Source organism: Platichthys flesus, chromosome 20 (assembly GCF_949316205.1).
Source record: "Platichthys flesus chromosome 20, fPlaFle2.1, whole genome shotgun sequence".
Lineage (NCBI taxonomy): Eukaryota > Metazoa > Chordata > Actinopteri > Pleuronectiformes > Pleuronectidae > Platichthys > Platichthys flesus.
The window spans coordinates 2,376,841-2,397,374 of NC_084964.1; the positions used below are offsets into that span (position 1 = coordinate 2,376,841).

At 39.7% G+C, this 20,534-nt stretch overlaps 2 protein-coding genes across 5 annotated transcripts; both read left to right on the forward strand.

Moving 5' to 3' along the window:
- The first annotated feature begins 2,046 nt into the window (after positions 1-2,046).
- On the forward strand, positions 2,047-11,854 carry LOC133931911 (ectonucleotide pyrophosphatase/phosphodiesterase family member 7-like). Its single transcript, XM_062378875.1, has 5 exons — positions 2,047-2,484; positions 3,112-3,257; positions 3,404-4,036; positions 4,601-4,844; positions 5,848-11,854. The coding sequence occupies exons 1-5, from the start codon at positions 2,208-2,210 to the stop codon at positions 5,964-5,966; spliced, it is 1,419 nt and encodes a 472-aa protein (XP_062234859.1). The 5' UTR covers positions 2,047-2,207; the 3' UTR covers positions 5,967-11,854.
- Positions 11,855-12,957: 1,103 nt separating this feature from the next.
- zgc:171971 (uncharacterized protein LOC569690 homolog) lies at positions 12,958-20,413 on the forward strand. Of its 4 annotated transcripts, none has more exons than XM_062414076.1 (8): positions 12,958-13,797; positions 15,636-15,682; positions 15,789-15,949; positions 16,861-16,985; positions 17,786-17,873; positions 18,263-18,552; positions 18,737-18,889; positions 19,578-20,413. In XM_062414076.1, exons 1-8 carry the CDS (start codon positions 13,618-13,620, stop codon positions 19,716-19,718), a joined length of 1,185 nt encoding a protein of 394 aa, XP_062270060.1. In that variant the 5' UTR covers positions 12,958-13,617; the 3' UTR covers positions 19,719-20,413. The 4 variants fall into 4 exon arrangements, with proteins under 4 accessions (XP_062270060.1, XP_062270059.1, XP_062270058.1 ...); XM_062414075.1 differs by having other exon boundaries at positions 12,959-13,797; positions 18,740-18,889; positions 19,575-20,413; XM_062414074.1 differs by having other exon boundaries at positions 12,960-13,797; positions 15,639-15,682; positions 19,575-20,413.
- The last annotated feature ends 121 nt before the right edge of the window (positions 20,414-20,534 follow it).

Consider the following 20,534-nt stretch of genomic DNA (forward strand, 5'->3'; position numbering starts at 1 on the left):
ACGACATACCTTATGAGACAACAAGTGCAACGAGTGGCAACAACGAGTATGAACCGACAAAGGGCAAATGGGAACACAGAGGCTTATATAGAGACACAGGGAAGGCCGGAGTTATAAGCCAGAGGTGCAACACATGAGGACTGGGAAAGACAATCACCAAGACAGGAAGTGACACAACCGAGAAGCTGGAAAACACCAAAGGAAAACGAGATTACAAAATAAAACACAAAACACAAAAAGACTGAGATAAACAAACTAAAATGACAGAACGTCACAAGATTGGCCAAAAGTACTTTGTCTTCTTTGTGTAAGACATCACCTCTAGTTGTTGCTCTAATATTTTGTCTTGTATTTAATGTTATAAACACACAATCTACTGAATGTGATCATGTTTTTCCAGCTTACTAAATTGTGTCTTTTGAAATATTGCAGTGATGATATGCTTGTTGTTTCTTGTCTAGAGTTATTATTGTTTGTTTGTTTGTTTGGATTGAATTGACTTCAGTGAAGTTTCACTGATGTGTCACAGTATGTGATGTGTGGGAGGATAATTAGATTAATGAACATTTTGGCTGCATCAGTGGACGTGCAGTTCCTTATGTATTTGCCACACTGACTTTGACCTTCTTACCACTGTTTTTACATTAGAAGTGAAGACAGATTCAAGTCAACAGTGATGCCAAGATATTTGGACTGAGACACTGTCTGTATCTTTAGTTCAGAACACACATTATATTAAACTTTCATCCTTCTGTCTTTATAGAGCTGTACAAATTGAGAAACCTCCAGGACTCCCTGGTTGGGGGTTGGAATGAAATCCGGTGTCCTGAACCTAAGTTCATGGAGTGGAGTCGCCACCTACTGGTCTGTTGAAAGTATTGACAGTCTGGCATTACAGTTTTGTGAAAATCACAGTGAAAACAATCCAACTTGTAGTCAGCCTTTTGTGTCTAGGGAATCTTGCAGGGTGAAGCAATACAGTTTCTTATATGTATTCTCAATACTGGATGCATCAGGGAGACCAGCTGATGAGCTGTTCAGAAATCGAAGCCATCCTTGTAAAAAGGGTTATATCTATATATAGAGAGAGAGAGAGAGTATAGCTTGTGGACTCTACCTGAAAAATTCCCAATATATAAACTATTGTTGTGTCTTCTCAATTTGTCAACAAGAAACTTGGTGCCCCCTTGTCGTCTTCCTAGCAACCTAATTCCACTGCTGTTCCTATGCAAATTGCATCAGAGAAAATGGAACTCTGTATTATAACACAAATATGTGGTTGATTTGGACTTTATAGTGGGTAATTTTATCCTGGGTTGGAGAGGCCCAATAACAAGACAATGAGACTAAGGGAAAAATGATAAAACCAAATTATAGAAATACTGAAATATAAGTGATTTAGATACTGTGTGTGTGTGTATGTGTGCGCATGCACCATCACAGTCATCAAACATGTGCTGTCTACCACAACTTACTTGTTTAATGGCGTCGCTTCCACAGATCTAAATGCAGATGGCACTGTTCCTATTGAAACACTAGCCAGTTTAGAAGTCTTCCTGATCAGCTATTTACATTACATGAAACTTGAAAAAAATGACTGTTGGCGATTTGTGAAAGAGATTTGACTTGAATGATAGTTAAATATTGTCCATCCACCAGGAAATATTAGTCATGGTTCTAAAGAGCTGGAGGAGAGGTTTGCAGTGAATTATCAGTGCACTTTGTTGGGCAATTTACAATACAGTGTTAGGCTGATTAGATTGGTTTAGGAGATATGCATTTCAAATACAGACCGACGTTTATGGAATTAGTAGGTAGATAGCTGTTAACAACTGTTAACAACTGTATTTTATATATAATGCATTTTCAAGCTATTTTTACACACACTATCTTTAACTCTCTCTCTCTCTCTATCTGTCTTTCTCTCTATCTCTCTCTCTCTCATTTTCCCTATCAACCAATAACGTCTTTCTTATCTTTATGGGTAGATAAGAGTTGGTTAGATTATTAAGGTCTCACATTTTGCTTGGAAAAATATCAAACCATTCACCACAGGCAGTTGGAACAGAGGAACATTTCAATTTGACAAATATCGAGGGACATTGTTGCCAGGTCTAAAGGATAGAGATTTAGACAAAAGAGAGACAACAGGAATCAATTGTTGATTCAACAGATTTCCAGTTTCAACAAGCTCTTAATCCTCAATCATGTTGTTGGTCTGCCTTCTTGTCCTTGGCTTAACTGCCAGCTCTCCGTGTGTTGCTGCCCCACCAAGGGACTATGTTTCTGATCAGCGGGCAGTTTTCACTGGGTCCACCAGAAACAAGCTGCTGCTAATCTCCTTCGATGGCTTCCGCTACGACTATGACCGCATCACTGAAACCCCTAACCTGGACAAGATGGCACAAGACGGGGTGAAGGCAGCCTATGTTACTCCAGCCTTCATCACAATAACCTCACCTTCACACTTCACAATGCTGACAGGTAAAATCAACAGTTTAACATCTGTGTAATCTATTCATATGTGGCTCAACTGTGGGGTTAAAGCATGGCAGAAAGTATTTGTTTAGGTATTAGGGTTTGGTAACTGATGCCATCTGAACATTCTGTATACAGACTGGCTTTTGTCAATTCTGGCTCTGAGGGTGCACTGGTCATGCACGTTATTTACAAATTAATTAAGTAGGTAATGAATAATTTATTCAATGGTAAACTAAGATGTCTAATTTAAACATGTACATCATTTTGTATCATTTTGCAGCACGACTGCTTGGCATGTCATGTTTGGGTTGTCCTTCGGGATGCTTACCCTCATCAAATGCTGCTAGAGACTGTAATCGTTAATCTTGAAGCCTTTAATCTTGATGATGTTTTCCTTCTGTCCGTCCTGGGAGAGGGATCCCTCACATGTGGCTCTCTCTGAGGTTTCTACGTATTTTTACCTGTTAAAAGGGTTTTTAGTAGTTTTTCCTAACTCTTGCTGATGGTTAAGGACAGAAGATGTCACAACCTGTTAAAGCCCTATGAGATGAATTGTAATTTGTGAATATGGGCTATACAAATAAAATTTGATTGATTGATTGATTGATATTTTGGGGTTTATTTGCTCAGGACGTCACATTGAGAATCATGGAGTTATCCACAACATTTGGTTCGACACTGCCACTCAGCAGAAGAAGCAGTACTACGAGGCTCAGTTTGTTGATTCCTACTGGGACAATGGCAGTCTACCCATCTGGATAACAGCACAGAGACAGGTTGATTAGATCCCTCTATTTGTTTTTCATTTACCTACCTCAAATAATCGCCTTATTGAGCTACATTCAAATGCAATGTAAGATGTGGAACTACACCAGTAATTTCCTTTAAAGAAAAAAAGACTTCTCTTTTTTTTTATTTTCAGGGACTAAAAGCAGGCTCACTGCATTTCCCTGGCACAGCAGCCACCTACAAAGGAGAGACTGTGAGCATGAGGGAGGTAGAACCTCCTTTCTATGATTACTCGAATGAGACCAACTGGAGGCTGAATGTTGACAAGGTGATTGGAGAGTGGTTCCATCAACAAGACCTGGACTTTGTCTCTTTGTACTTCGGAGAACCAGATTTGGCTGGGCACTCATATGGACCAGATTCACCAGAAGTGCGGGAGATGGTCCGGCAAGTAGATCGTACTATAGGTTACATTCGCGGCAAGATCCAAGACCATGGCCTTACTGACCGGCTCAACATTATCATCACCTCTGACCATGGTATGAATACAATCCTAAAGGGTGGAATAGTTGAGAAGATTATCCTCTCAAAGATCCCTGGCTTCAGCTTCAGAGATATCCAGTTCCAACTGTTGGATTATGGTCCTGTTGGGATGCTGCTCCCTAAAGAGGGGAAGCTGGAGAAGGTATACCAAGCTCTGAAAGGAAGCCACCCTAACCTTCATGTGTATAAGAAAGAGGATGTACCAGCTAGGCTGCACTACAGTAATCATCCTCTTCTCCTGCCCATCATCCTTATTGCTGACCCTGGATACGTTGTTAATGGGGTGAGAGAATACACACTGTGAGCGTATTTATCCCATGATTAGTAGGGTGTATGTGAGGTTTAAGAAAGTCTGTATGTACGATTTTTATGTACCCATAACTATCTTCATCTGGTAGTATTAAAACTATTTGTTGAGGACAGCAATATACACCTCTTTCATCAAATTCCTTTATTTACGCTCTACTGAGTGCCATGCAGGTGTCTGTACTATTCTGCATCTTTGTTTACCATGGTAGACAATATAGTACTTTTAACAAATGTATAATTAATTTACCATTTGTTATTTAACGATATTTAAACATCAATATTGTTGAATAAATTTCCAATCTTTAATAGAGACCCCTAGTTACCAATGGTTTAATAAATGTTCATATTTCTTTAATTTGGGTGTAAAAGTGTAAACAGTATTGTGTGCCCGGCAGATGTAGCTCTCAGCCTGATATGGTCTTTGTTTATCATCTTTCTATATCTATAGGTCTTTTTACATATTACATATATAAATTAAATAATCATACAGTGTGACACATACCATATGACCAAAATGTCTAATTTTCTGAATCCACAGTTATTACCTTTGCACAACAACAAAGGAGACCATGGCTTTGATAATGAAGCCATGGATATGAAATCCTTCTTCAGGGCAGTGGGGCCTGACTTACAGAAAAACCTGTTGGTACATCCCTTTGACATGGTTGATGTGTACCCACTGATGTGCAATCTACTGGGAATCGACCCAGAGGTCAACGATGGACACTTGGACAATACCAAACACATGCTCTTTCCCAAGAAAGACACAGGAGACAAAGTTTGTAAGTGAGCACCCATACAAATAATTGATAATATTTTTACAGAGTTTGCTCTGATGTAGAGATGGCTCAGCTTTGGGGCCTTATTTGAACGCCTTGAACAATATATAACAAACAAAAATACCCTTAATTTAGCCTTACATAAATGGTGTCTATTTAAATAGTTGTTTTCTAGTCTTATAAACCAAAGCACTTTACCTCACAAGTGACATCCACCCATTCACAAACGCATCCATACAGTGCTTCTATAGCCAGTGTTTTTCCTATACAACAGTATCTATACGACACAACAATTTCTGACAGAGATGAAGGGAGCAGTAATGACATTTGTGATGATAGAGGTGTTACCAGTGTTGATCAGACTATAGACCATTTACCATTATTGGCATGTTTTTATGGAACATGACAAAGGAAAGTGCAGGTATGCTGAAAGGAAATTTGCCTATAAGGACTTTGTTGTAATGCAATATATTATTATTATGTTTCAATGTTTACAGTTGATACATCAAACAAGTTTTGATGTCCTCATCTTTTGTGCTTGTTCTAGTTATCAGTTATGCTTCCGTGAACCTGAATGCACTTGCACTAGTGGACTATTCTATTTTAAAGGACTCTGTCTTATTGTTATCATAGCTCCGATTATTAGGGATGTGCACAATGTTGTTTCCAACCTTTGAATCTTACATCAGTCTTACCTCTGTCATAAAGTTTATATCTTCCTGCAATGTTCGATAAACTTAAGATGGATTTTGCATCCACTGTGAATTAGAAAGAAGATAAGATAACCTTTGCTAACTGATAGTTATTAGCTGACTACGGCGTAGACATCACATGGACTCTGAACGTAACCGCTGCTAATTACATTTTTTTATCACTTTGTAAAAGGTTACTGGTGTTTTCAAAAAATTTAACCATCAACCATTCTTTTGAGATTCCCTGTCTGTTTTTGTATATATTGGTTTCTTTGCTGCTTTATTTTTGATGCATGTTTTCTGTATGTTTTCAGTTCCAGAGAGGAACAGTCAAAAGGAGGTGATGACTGGCTTTTCAGCAGCGATTGGATGTCTTGCACTTGTGTTCATCATCTCTACATCTTATTACATGTGGAAAAGGAATAAAGCATAATGAATTTTGAAAGTGATCTTGAGGCGTTAAAGTCCTGTAGATGAAGAGCAAACATCCCTGGTTTGTGTAACAATGTGTTTAATGCTTGGGTGATGAGTGCATTGATTGATATTTCAATAAAAATTCTGAGCACCAACCCAGAGAATTTAAAGCAGCTGATAATTTTCTATTGTTCGGTGTAGCTCAGCTGATTCTGGGTTGGTGCAGCTACAAAGAATTCAGTTTAATATTCAGTGCATTAAGCTTTATATATAGAATGGAAGACAAATGGCTTTACTTACTGACTGAGGGTCCATGTTGTAAAGCATGGAGGTGTTTACGTCGGATTAATAAAGTGTTTTTTAGTGTTAATGGTGTTTGCTGCAGTAACTTTGGTCATATCTATTATAATCTTTCTTTCTCTTTCTGCAACAGAGACACACACTGCTGTACACACAGTTACACACAGGCTGAGTATCTGATCAGTTAAACCTGATGGGGGATCCCTAAGTACATTATCAGAACCTGTTTTTTATCTGCTAGAAGTAAAAGTTTAAGTGTCTTTTACTCAGAACCTTACTCTGCTTATAAAATGTTTTATAGCTTAAAAATGCTCTTAAATATCAGAGCAGCAGAGATCTTCTACAGCAGAGATCTGTAGAAATATCAGCAGAGATCTTCTATAAAGCCCACGGCGTGGGCTTTATAGATAATTGGCTAACTTTTTTGAGAAAACCTGGTCTTGTTAGGAGAGACGGCGTTCATCCCACTTGGGATGGAGCAGCTCTCTTATCTAGGAATATTACTAAGTCTATAACATGACAACCCATAGTTGGGACCAGGAAGCAGAGCTGCAGTGCTAAACACTTCTCTGCGCTCCCTCTGGATCAGTCACAAAACCCCATAGAGATTGTGTCTGTTCACCGTCCGATTAAATTATTGAAATTAAACAATAATAGAGCGAGAACTCCACACAAAAATTTAATACAAATTAAAACAACCTCTGAAACAATACAGGAAACCCAGACTTTTAAATGTGGTCTTTTAAACATTAGATCACTGGAAAAAAAGGCTCTTTTAGTTAATGAAATAGTCTCTGATTACAACATAGATTTATTGTCCCTCACTGAGACGTGGCTGCATCCTGATGATTATGTCAGTCTAAATGAATCTACTCCCCCCAGTCATATCAATTCACAGGTTCCTAGAGAAATTGGGCGAGGAGGTGGAGTTGCTGCTATTTTTAACTCCAGTCTATCAATTAATCCTAAACCTAAACTCAGCTACAAGTCATTTGAATGTCTGGTTCTTAGTCTTCCACGCCAATCCAGGAACCACCAACAGCCAATCATATTTGCCGTAGTTTACCGTGCTCCCAGGGCTTATACTGAATTTTTAAAGGAATTCCCTGAGTTTTTATCAAACTTAGTCCTAAAGACCGATAAAATTATTATTGTTGGTGACTTTAATATTCATGTTGATAATAATAAAGATTGCCTTAGCGTAGCATTTATTTCAATACTAGACTCTATTGGTTTCAGTCAGTGTGTGCACAAACCTACTCATTGTGGTAACCACACACTTGACCTTGTATTATCGTACGGTGTCGCAATTGAAAATTTAACAGTACTTCCGCGCAATCCAGTTCTATCAGACCATAATTTAATAACCTTTGATTTTTCAATAACTGAATATATGCCACTAATAAAAAATTCATTTTCTAGATGTCTACCTGATAGTGCTGTAGCTAAATTTAAGGAAATAATCCCGGTTACATTTAAACCCGTATTAGCAGTAGATATAAACAACAAATTCTTTAAAACCCTGAGCTCCATTGAGATCGACCACCTCGTCGATAGCTCTGCAGACTCATTACGATTAACATTAGACTCAATAGCGCCTCTAAAAAAGAAAAATGTCAAACATAGTAAATTAGCTCCGTGGTATAATTCCCAGACAAATGAGTTAAAACAATTATCAAGAAAACTAGAAAGGAAGTGGCGCTCCAGCAACAATGTTGAAAACCTCATAGACTGGAAGAATAGTGTTAAAGAATATAAAAAGGCTCTCCACAAAGTAAGAGCCGCCTACTATTCAAAACTAATAGAAGAGAATAAAAATAACCCCAGGTTTCTCTTCTGCACTGTAGCCAGGCTGACAGAGAGTCACACCTCCACCGAACCCAGTATTCCTCCATCCCTAAATAGCAATATCTTTATGACCTTTTTTAATGATAAAATTCAAACTATTAGAAATAAAATCAACCATCTCCTGCCCTCAATTGGCACTAATACCCTCCCAACAACAGAGATCTCAGAAACGGCTGAGAATCCTACCCATTACTTAGACAGCTTCTCTCTGATCACCCGTGATCAGTTTACCAAATTAATCTCAGGTTCTAAACCAACAACCTGTATCTTAGATCCCATTCCTACCAACTTACTTAAATACATTCTGCCCCTAATTGATAGTTCGTTACTTAACATTATCAATCTGTCATTATCATCAGGTTATGTACCACAGTCTTTTAAAATAGCTGTCATCAAACCCCTACTCAAAAAACCCACCCTAGACCCAGAGGTTTTAGCCAATTACAGACCAATATCTAACCTCTCCTTCATTTCTAAAATCTTAGAAAAAGTGGTAGCCAATCAGCTGTGTGAGTTTCTCCAGGAAAATAATATATATGAAGACTTTCAATCGGGGTTTAGAGCCAATCACAGTACAGAGACAGCCTTGGCAAAAGTCACTAATGACCTTTTAATAGCCTCAGATCAGGGACTTGTGTCTGTCCTCGTTCTGTTAGATCTCAGTGCAGCATTCGACACAATTGACCATCAAATTTTATTACAAAGACTAAAACAGTTAATTAACATTAATGGAACCGCCCTTAACTGGTTTAAATCGTATTTTTCTGATCGCTCCCAATTTGTGCAAATTAATGATGAGTCATCTGTGCGCACCAAAGTTAATCATGGTGTTCCACAGGGCTCTGTGCTCGGCCCAATTTTATTCTCATTATATATGCTTCCACTAGGAAACATTATCAGGACACACTCGGTAAATTTCCACTGCTATGCGGATGACACCCAGTTATATTTGTCAATAAAACCTGAACAAAGTAATCAATTAACTAAACTTCGAACATGTCTCAAGGACATAAAAACCTGGATGACCCGCAATTTTCTCTTATTAAACTCAGACAAAACAGAGGTTATAATACTTGGCCCCAAACACCTTATAGATGCATTATCTAATGATATAGCTGCGCTAGACGACATTGCCCTTGCTTCCAATGAAACAGTCAGGAACTTGGGAGTGATCTTCGATCCTGATTTATCCTTTAATAGTCACTTAAAACAAATTTCTAGGACCGCTTTTTTCCACTTGCGTAATATTTCAAAAATTAGACATGTCCTTTCACAAAAAGATGCAGAAAAACTAGTCCACGCCTTTGTTACATCGAGACTGGACTATTGTAATTCATTATTATCAGGCTCCAGCAGGAAGTCGTTAAAGACTCTACAGCTTGTCCAAAATGCTGCAGCACGTGTCCTGACGAGAACAAAGAGAAGAGAGCACATTTCTCCAATATTAGCATCGCTACACTGGCTTCCAGTTAAATCTAGAATAGAATTTAAAATTCTCCTCCTCACCTTCAAGGCCCTTAATAATATAGCGCCTTTATACCTTAAAGAGCTGTTAATACCTTATAAACCCACTAGAGCACTCCGCTCCCAGAATTCAAGCCTACTTGTCGTCCCTAAATTCTCTAAAAGTAGAGTAGGAGCCAGAGCTTTTAGCCATCAAGCCCCTCGGCTGTGGAATAATCTACCACTTTCAGTTCGGGAGGCAGTCACCATCTGTTCGTTTAAAAGTAGGCTCAAAACCTTCCTTTTTGATAAAGCTTATAGTTAGAGCTAATTAGTGCGCCAGAACGTTACTTGTTCTATTTTATGACACATGACACACGGAGCTTCTCTTTCCAGCTTCTCCTTCCTCTTCTCCATCCCTATCCCCCTTCCCCGGAATCCCTTTGCTTTATCACCCGCAGATCCAGGGCCTCTGTGGCCGCACCATGGATTACGGTTTGTGGATCGCGCACCGGGGGTCGCGGTGTTGGATCCAGTGTGGCGGATTCTGAGTCATGTGGGCTGATCGTGGTGCTGGTGGCGGACCCTGTGTCGCGTTGGCATTGGGCACGGGCGGTGGACCAGGACCGCAGTGGTGGCTTGTGATGGGTCCTCCTGGTGGGCGGCGGTGGACGGTGACTGAGGACTGAAGTGGCGTCTGGTCTGGATGGTGGATCGTGGTCTAGATGGTTGCTGAGCATGGACTGTGCTTCATCAATGCTGCTAGAGACTTTGATTATTGATGATGTTCTCCTGCACGTGGCATCTATTGCACTTCTGTCCGTCCTGGGAGAGGGATCCCTCACATGTGGCTCTCTCTGAGGTTTCTACATATTTTTACCCTGTTAAAAGGGTTTTTTGTAGTTTTTCCTTACTCTTGCTGAGGGTTAAGGGCAGAGGATGTCACACCCTGTTAAAGCCCTATGAGATGAATTGTAATTTGTGAATATGGGCTATACAAATAAAATTTGATTGATTGATTGATTGATTCTCCTATAACTACAACTACTACTACAACTTATAATAATAATAATAATAACAACAATGAAGCAGAAGGGTATAATTAAAGAAAGAATAGTTTCAGTTAAGCCATGATAAGGTAATCCTTTAGTAGTTGCACTCCAGGTAATTTAGCTGTACAGCAGCAAAAGGATCTTATAAAAGAAAAAGAAAAACATAAATACATAATAAATAAAATAAACATGCGATACAATCTAAACAAAATAATTCCTGTTGCCACCAGGGGGCGCTGTGATTTTCAGTCACGATTTTTGTGTAGATGTCATCAGGTCGCGACTATTGTCTTACATGTCTAGATGGAGTTTAATTAAACTTTGATGCCACGCCACGGTCACATGGTATGACGAAACGTTGAAATCCGAGCAAGTTTAGATCTCCATCTTGTTGTGATGACACTCAACTAAAATTTAAGTTGATCTAATGAAAGCCCTTCGATAAAGTATGTCAAAGTGAAAATGCGGAATATGGCCAAAATTCCTGTTGCGTTTTTCATGATGCTCCTTGAGGTTTTTTCTATGATTGGTCACGATACACCTTTGCCCCGATTTTGGTGAAAATTGGTTATGTGTTTCAGGTTGGGCTGTTGAGCCTTTTTGCATCGATTATTTCAAAATACTTCAAATTTTCAAAGATTTTGAGCATGTGAAGCCCTCAAAAAGCCAATTCACCACGCTTAGAATAATCCTTACAAGTTCAATAGGGCCTCTCACCATTCGGTGCTGGGGCCCTAAAAGGAATAATCCTTTAAATTTCAATAGGGCCTCACACCCTTCGGTGCTCGGGCCCAAACAAGATCGTAAATGAAACCCCAGTATCATAGAAACAAAAAAATAATATACATATATATACACATACTTAAATTCAAATGCATATTGTCCTTTCGAATTACAGAATAGAACCAGCTATAAAATACAATTTCTAAAATTGCTAGGACTGCAAAGTAGCACTGGGCGGGCCCGAGCACATGCATTTTGAAACGTTGCATGCGTTTTGCCTGAAAAAAATAAATAATGACTGAGGAAATATTGATACATAGAACTGTTCAGGCTTGGACTCTGATCATGAGACAGAAGTTTGGTGGTGATAGGACAATGTAGTGGAGTTATGAACATCGTCTCCTTTGGCGAATGATGAACCTTCGCCGCACCTCAATGTTTCAATGTTTACACGGTTTGAGAATTGTACCAATACTGAGAGAGAGAGAGAGAGAGAGAGATGTCACCTTTGCAAGAATTAATTAAAGATGGTCTTTTTTGACTGATGTGCTGTTTATTCAAACCGTCCTTGTAACACCGTACACCTTAATACAACTTTGAACAACTTAGAAACACCGTAAGAAATTGTCCTTCTTCGGAGGGTCGCTAAACATAAACCTTTTTCTACAAGTCCTCGTCATCACAGCAAGTGCACGACTCCACCGGAACCGTTTCAAAGTAAAATCATATAACATTTTCAAAATAAAATAACATATTTTGTATTTTATTTTGAAAATGTTATATGATGTTATTATATATATATATATATATTGATATTGATATATATCACTGGGTAAATATATATATATATACACACCAAGAAAAACATATATATATATAAACAATAACACATGTAGGGTTAGTTACAGTATAAATATCCTTCCCTAACATTCATACAAATAGTTTACAGTCTGGAAAATTCACATTAGAAAGAATTCCTACATCGGACTGTGTCTTCACTCGATGGACCGAGATGAACATGTCTTCTTCTGCTTCACCAGATAATCTAAAGCAGTGTTAAGTAAATGGATCAAACCACTGGCAGGTAATTTAAATTTTTCTAGAATTTTCTTATTTTCATTTTATCAGATTGGACTGACAGACATTCATTGGTTTCGAAGGTGCGGCTGGCCATCATGGCAATAGCAATCAAAGAATCACTTCCTCTTTAGCTATTTGTCTACAGAGTAAAGCCCAGTGTTCGCTTTGTTACTGCCATGCTTTAAATCATTTCATACAAAAAAACAAGACTAGTAAAGTAAATCATTCAAACTTGTATTATGGCCAGACACATGGGCAGTAATAAAGCAAATTCATTTTAATTTTATGAAAAACAACGACTATAAAATCTTCATTGCAGATAAACCAGGTAGGATGAACTCCAGGTAGTGTTCTACCTTCGGTCAGCACGATAGACAATAAAAACGTGACAGTATATTGTGTTTGAGGAGGACTCACTAATGACAATAATAACTCTTAAAATTATCAACAGGCCGAGCAAACAGCCCATTACAAACCGGAAGGTTTAGAAAGGGCACTTCAAGAGTAAATTAAAAAACAACGAACTTAATCTCACACACCAAGAAAAACATCGCCCTCTAGTGGCTCCGCATGCGAAGCACCGTTCAACCACAACAACAATGAGCAGCGCTGTCATGGACGATACATCCTCAGACTCTGTGCGGAAGGAACCCAGATCCGTGTAAACGGACCAGGAAACAGATCGAAACAGGGATTAGCTCATCGGCTGAATGTATTAGACTTTTCTACACAGCACCGTGTGTTCTCTGCAGCCACCGCCCGGGAACTCTGCTGGTTTGTGACCAAGATGTTAGAGACGTGAGGTATTATCTGCGCACAGCCTCCAGGACTTAGACGGTGGAAAGGGCTGTGTGTATCACTCGGTGACGCTGTTCTGAACACACACGTCTCGTCTTCCCCAGTGAGCTGCTTTGTGTTGTGACGCAGCGCGGATGATGTCGCGGGTGCGAACAAGATGGAGGGTGATAAAGCGTCCCGTGCGTGTGGACCTCTGCTCCGTGCGTGTGGACCTCTGCTCCGTGTGAGCCTCACTCTGAAATAATATTACCCGACTCCGCTTAGAGTAACTGGATCCTTAACAACACTGCTTTCAAAATAAGAGTGTTTCACGGACTCTATCTTCATTTGTTAGCTTCTGTGTATTTTAGTTGAGGGGGTGGCGCCAAACCATCAGGTGTGAACAAAGTAAAACATCAATAGATAACCACGACGTGATACTACAACATGTCTGTCTCAAGGGATGCAACAAGTTCTCCCGGCTCCTCCGGCCTCAGCAGCAGCAGGGGCGGCCTGAGTCTCACCGCAGGCAGAGGACTTCCGGTCACAGCTATGAGTCCACCTGGAAGACTGCCGTCCCTCAGAACCAGGGACTTGACACTGGGAGGAGCCTTCAAAAAACCTAAGGTAATGGAGGTTACTGCATCCCTCCATACATCCATACATCCATACATACTTTCCTCTACCCATCTATCCATTCATATATACATACATACATACATACATACATACATACATACATACAAATTCATTCATACATCCATCCCCCCCAGTGAGTCCAGGGCCAGATCAACCTTCATCAGCATTCACCTTCACACCGACAGTAGATTTGTAGTTAACCTAACCCCAATGTGCCTGTCTTTGGAACACATGGAGAAAATGTATGCAGACATAGGGAGAACATACAAACTCCCAATGACACACCAAAGGGGTGCGATTATAAAATAAAATATGTTAGAAGTTATGATATTCATAGCCACAAGGTTTTGGCCGTAACACTAGCATCTCCAACCAAAACAATGCCTCAGCCACACCTCCCCCTTCGTTTAAGTTCCCAGCAAAGTGTTTCCTGTACCGTCTGTGGGTGTTGTAACGCTCAGTGAATGTGGCTGCTAAACACACACACAGAAACACATCGCTAAATAAGTACAGGAGAGCAAAAAAACAATCCAGCTTGTGTCTGTGCAATCTGCTAAACGGGATCAGGTGCACACCCGTGGACAATCTGCAGCCTTTTTACAAGAAAATTATTTTCCACAGAAAGTCCGGAGGCTCTCTCCCTGACATTCGCGTTCACAGGTAACGCCCCTGAGGAGAATGTGATTTGGTTCTCCATAGGTCAGTCTTGTTCCTGTAGAAAACCAGCAGATGGCAGAATGTATCTTATAATGACAGTGATAGCAGGTTCCCTTGCCCATGGATAAATATTTAAGCAACCCCAAATAAAGATTTGTTCATTAAATCTTTTGTCAGGCACATTCTGTCACCCTTTTAAATACCTTCACATGGCTCTTATCACCACATACTCTCAACTATTGGACCATTTAATGCTCAGCCAAGAGGCAATAAATACCAGAGCAAACAGTAATCATTCAAACCACACATACATCAGAGGATCAATCTTCCAATAACAATTCAATCAGAATTAGTCTGATTGGAGTCTTATGTGTCAGGGCATCAAGTGCCATCAGAGCATTAACTCTGAGTGTTGCTAGAGTGTCTGGACTCTATTGGAGGATGAACACCAATCTTCAAAAAACATAGTCACTCGTGTGAGTTTTTATGCTGGTGATGGAGAACTCCGTCAAACACATCAGTCCAACATCTTCCACAGGTGTTCAACTGGGTTCCAATTTGGTGACTGTGAAAATCACAGCATCTGATTCACTTCATTTTCATACTCATTAAGCCATTCAGTGAGCTCTCATGCCCTGTCTCTGGTTCGTCTCAGGTTCAACTCCACAGAGAGACAACAAAAGACGAACCTGGATTGATCTGTCCAAAAATCCAAGTGTCTCCCTACCCTGTCTAGTGCCCCTGAGCAAGGCACCTTACTCCCCCAACATCTGCTCCCCGAGCGCCGTACATGGTCGCTCACTGCTCTGTGTGTCCTGCACACAGATGGGTTAAATGCAGAGGTTGAATTTGCCTGCCATTGCATGGGTGTGTTGTGCATGTCTGTGCATGTGTTTGGTATGAATAAACATATCTTAATGAACCCAAGAAAGATTATTAAAGCTGAACACTCAGAACAACTTTTTATTTGCATTGAGCTGTGGCATCAAAGTCCCCGCTGTGTAATACTGGACTTTATAAACACGATTTATTGTCATGTATTATAGAATATGATAGAAGGCATTAATAGTATAAATATGTTCACCATGTATTGCAGATTTTCTTGAATTCCAATAAAGAAATAGACATTGACAATGTTTTATATTCTCTCTATCCACTTCTTTCCAAAGAAGACCTTTGAGCCAAATGTACATGCTGTCCGGAAAAACAAAGACGAGTGAGTAATAATTCGAGTCTCCTATCTCATAATGAAAAAAAAAGCACTGTATATTTGGTCTATTTCTTGTTTAATGCTTTTAACCATTGTTTCGTATTTGGCCCAGGTTAAAGGAGAAGATAAATGTACTTCCGAAAAAGGAGCGGAAAGAGCGGAATGAAAGGAAAGGAGTGAGGGAAAACAGGGGGAAGAGGAGAGAGAAGCCTCAGACCATCCAGTCTCACTCCATCTTTGATCAGGGTTTTGCTGACACTGTATGCAAAACAGGTGATTCTTTTCCTTTTTCTCTGCATCTTCTTCTTGCATGGTTCCTCTTTTTCATCCTGGGATATATGTATTCTTTATCTGTTTTTCAAATTTCTGACATTCTCTGGAGTTTTTACTGGGGGGCTGGCCAGAGAAGCTCTGGAAAAAGTCCAGGGGTCGGATTTATAAAAGAGTGTGTAGGATTCTTACTAAAAGTGTGCGTACGCACAGAAGCCGGAAATGGCGTACTCAAAAGCTAATTCCAATTTATAAAATCGTGCACACACACACCTGAACGCAATTAAATGATGCTCCTGACCAATGGGTTTCCACCGTGAGTCCTGACGGAGGCACGGCATCAAGCGATGTGAAGAGGAAGTGAAATTTTCTGACACTGACGTCGAGGTGTGTTGTTGAGGAAGAGGTGAAGAGCGACTTTATGGGACAGCAGTGATGTCACTAATAAAGTGTAATTTGTTTTAAGTTGTTTTATATATTTTTTAATAAAAAGGCTCGTGTGGAACAGATATGTCGTGCGAGCAAAACTAGGCTGTTGGTTTTAATGTAAATGATGAAGTGGATCAATAATCTGGCTTCAGTTCACCACCTCTCATCTTACTTGCCACTTTCCTGTCTCCAAAACGTCCGTACACATGGGTCAGAGTTTGCTTAGAAATACGCAAATTTTCCCGTCAAGTTCGTTTTTATAAATCCCAACTTTGGCGTGAGCAATGGCGTACGCAAGTTTCGGGCAACGTTCTGTGCGTACGCAACGGTTATAAATCCGACCCCAGAACCTCTCGCTCAGACATTTGCGTTCTCACATAGCCCCTCTGGAGAGTGTCCGCAGATTACCCAGAGTTCAGTGCATGTCTGAAAGCCAGTTTATTATAGGTGCAGTTCTCCACTCTCATCATCACCCCTCTGTTCAGGCTGGCGTGGTGCTACAGCTCTGCTTGACCCCACCACTTCTCCTGTGTGTAAGCTGGTGAAGAAAGAGAAAAAACCTTCAGAGGAGGAAGAAGATGAGATACTCAGCAAACTGCAGAGAGATGATGTGAGTACTTCCTTCTAACTGCTCTGTCTTAAAGAAGAGATTCACCAACCTTCAAATCGGTCTTAAAACAATACTCAATTGTTAGAGGCAGCTTCAGTTCAGATGTATTTAGCATTTGCATAGATGATTACACAACTGCATCATTTTTTTTTAATACTAGGCCTGGAGAGTTGATGTCAAGTGGCTAGTTGGTTATTTTTCTGTCTACTTAAATTCTGTCTTAAATTTAAGTCGACAGCTTTTGTTCTCCAGGAATAAATGCTGCATTCAAATAAGCTTATGTTTACCGCATTCACAAGAGCAGTCCATACAAACATCGTTCTCTTGTGGTGTTCACGACCATGTTACTCTGAATTGTAGGTAAGCTCAGAGTTCATGAGTTGTCATGAGTTTATTTTTAGAAATGGCATATCTGTCTCTTTTGTTGGATGATAAGTTAATCTATTGCAATTTTACCTGTACAGAGTTTTTCTCCAGAATTCTATAAAGCGTCTGAAGAAAACAGACACATCTTTTCATTCTGTCATTATACCATTTTATTAATAATTTTTGATAATTTAATAATAGTAATATATTTGTATAATGCTCTTCAGGGAACTCAAAGACGCTTTACATAATTATTCTCTCGACTTGCAGACAGCATTATTCTCAACTAATATGTTTCCGCAGGAATAAAGGTTAATTTCTCTAGGTGTTAGCTGCACAGCATTATTTTATTATTGTCATCCATGATAACAGTTAAAATCATTGGTAATAACTAATCAGCGCCTAACTAATACCATGTTTTGCACTTCCTACAGTTCATAAATGATCCGGATCTGCGGAACGATGCCAATCTGAAACCCATCCAGCTGCCTCTGTATGAGTCCAGCAGCTTCAACACAACATGTAAGAAAACCACTTTGCACGTCCCCTTCTGCCACTGTCTGAACACTAGTGTCACATTACAGGCCTGTAAGCAAGCTGCAAATTTCAGTCTGGACCTTCAGGTCAGTGTCTCTATTCAAGACATACTCTGCTGGGACTCTATTGAAATCATACTTTCATACATCTGAGTCACTGACTGCCACTGAGTTCACAAACTGCCCTGGCAGAGCCTGAAATATACAACATTTAACAAACAAACATATAACATTCAGTGAGCCTTTATATGTAGGTTGTGGACGGCGGAGGTCTACGGATCATGTGACTATAAAAGTACATAACAAAATCAAGCTGTTTTTCTGTAATCAGTAAGCATTCTGTTGCATATGAGTCTTTTGTTTTGTTGTTGTCAGGTCCAGAGAAGCCTCCTTTGTACAAACATCCGGTCTGTGGAACTGAGGGTAGAGTCAGCCACAGCAGGACAGAGTTGCCCAAACAAGAGCAGCCTTCTCTGGTTGAGCTGCTGCAGGATCTCAGGCTGTCTGGCAAAGAGGAGTTCTTCTTTATGCAGTTACCTGACTGTATGCCGGGCCATGCATCTGAACAGAAGGCGGCGCCCCCTGTGGGACCTGAAGCAGAGAAAGGGGCTAGGAAAGAAGGCAGGCCTGTAGTAGACAAGAGGCCCACACATCCACAAGCGCAAGTGAGTTGGGAATCTATAAGTGTGCAGTTATAATGGCAACATGCATAAATAATTGTGTAGTCCATACGTGTAACAGTATTTCCTGCCTTTATTTATCAATTCCTGAAGTTTTTATCAGTGTTGAATTGTCCTGCATTAACTCAATGCCAGTATCAGCATTTTACTAATAGCTTGTGTATCACAGCAGGCTTTGAGGAAGGAGGGCTGTCCTGTCCTGTCACAACTGCCAGAGGGATTTCTGGGTAAACTGCAGATCAGGAAGTCAGGAAAGGTGGAGCTGAAGATGGGTGACATCGTCATGGATGTCTCTGAGGGAGCTGCGTTCTCCTTCCTGCAGGTACTTCTCCAAACAGACAACACAATAAAACATTAAACAAATTAAAAACCTACCATGCGTTTTTTCGGCATTTAAATAAACATTTCTCAAACAAAATTCTTCATTTGGGGTAAGATTTGCTGTTGTTGTTTGTTGTTTATATTGTTTTTGCTGATATTCTCTTGCTTTAAATTTGAATTGTTTTTTGAGTGTGTTGAACCCACACACACATCCACTGTAACAAAAGCTGCAATCCTCGATCAAAATGAAACTAGAGCAGTGTGTGACAAACATTAATTGCAGTGTATGTGTTTATGTGAATGGTTGAATGTCACTTGAAGTGTAAAACGCTTTGTGTGGTATTAATGCAATCCATTTACCATTTACAAAGTTCTGATTTTCACAAACACTGCTGTAAATGCTATGTATTTATCTGTATTTTCATTTGAACGGGTCATAGAATGAATTTAAAGGTTCTTAAACTGATCTGTGTGATGCTTTAATGACTAATTGTCAATTAATCAAGTGAATACTACATATTATGGTGTTTGCATGAAAAACATGATAAAAATGTCAAAAAAAGGGAAGAAAAGAAAGAAAAGGAAAAAAAAAATCCCCCAAATATGTGAACTGTAATTTGATAACATAAAACTCTTAAACTGTGTTAAGATAAAAATAATCTTTTTTGTTTACCTTCCTTCTGCAGCAGCTGGTATCTGTTCATCTGTCAGATGGAAAGAACGGAGACATGATGGTGCTTGGAAATGTTCACCAAAAACTGGTCCTATCTCCTGACTTTCACAATTTACTGAGCCAAGCTTCAACGCAGAAGCAGAAAGAACCCAGATGAGTTCTTCAAAGACTTAACAGATCTGAAAGTCTTTACATCAGTAAAGATGCATTCCTTGTAGGATTCCTGATCCACTGGTGAGGACAATTGACATTAGACAACTCATCGAACTCTCCTTACCTCTGCTTTGAGGATTTAAAGGCAGCTATTTAATTAGCCAGTTTTTATTGTTATCATGTTATTATCTTGAGTCATTCTTTTGACACTGCTGGATGTTTTGATGAAAATTAGGAAATGGTCATAAATACATGGTGTCAAACCCAAGCTGCTGATCCACAGGGATTCAGTCATGTACTGTTACCTAAGCACTGATTCTAGATGGGCAACTAGTCACTGAGAGGAGGGCACTCCGTCTCCTCTACACACCAGCACAGAGCTTCAGACTGCCTCAACACCAGTCACCAGCCAAAGGCAACATCAACTATATGTAGCAGATTTTTGGATTCAGAAGAAGTCGAAGGTCATTCACCAAGGCTTCGTGGACAACCAGTGAAACAGCCAGTGGAAGTGGTTATCATTTTCCCTCGGACACAAAGACCTGTTACCATGTGACTCAAGTGGTTATAATCAATGAAACCACAGAGTGACTGTATTGACTCTGGCTCCAGTTTCATTTTGATGGATGCATTCAGCTTTTGTTGCTGTGGCTTATTCTAATAAATAGCCCTAAGCAGTAAGTTTGTACAGTATGTAAAGTTGGCTCCATGTCTTTTTCTCTGATGATAATACTATGACTTTAATATCCCAGGCCTGTCCTTTCAGGGGCCCTGACACACTTGCATTAAATAACCTCCTAAAAAGTCATTTTATTGACTG

Coding starts and splice junctions, on each gene's coding strand:
- zgc:171971 (XM_062414073.1), top strand. CDS start 13,618: ATGTCTGTCTCAAGGGATGCAACAAGTTCTCCCGGCTCCTCCGGCCTC. Junction 13,798..15,635: donor GAGCCTTCAAAAAACCTAAG/GTAATGGAGGTT, acceptor TTCTTTCCAAAG/AAGACCTTTGAGCCAAATGT. Junction 17,874..18,262: donor CAGCAGCTTCAACACAACAT/GTAAGAAAACCA, acceptor TGTTGTTGTCAG/GTCCAGAGAAGCCTCCTTTG.
- LOC133931911 (XM_062378875.1), top strand. CDS start 2,208: ATGTTGTTGGTCTGCCTTCTTGTCCTTGGCTTAACTGCCAGCTCTCCG. Junction 2,485..3,111: donor ACACTTCACAATGCTGACAG/GTAAAATCAACA, acceptor TTATTTGCTCAG/GACGTCACATTGAGAATCAT. Junction 3,258..3,403: donor GGATAACAGCACAGAGACAG/GTTGATTAGATC, acceptor TTTTATTTTCAG/GGACTAAAAGCAGGCTCACT.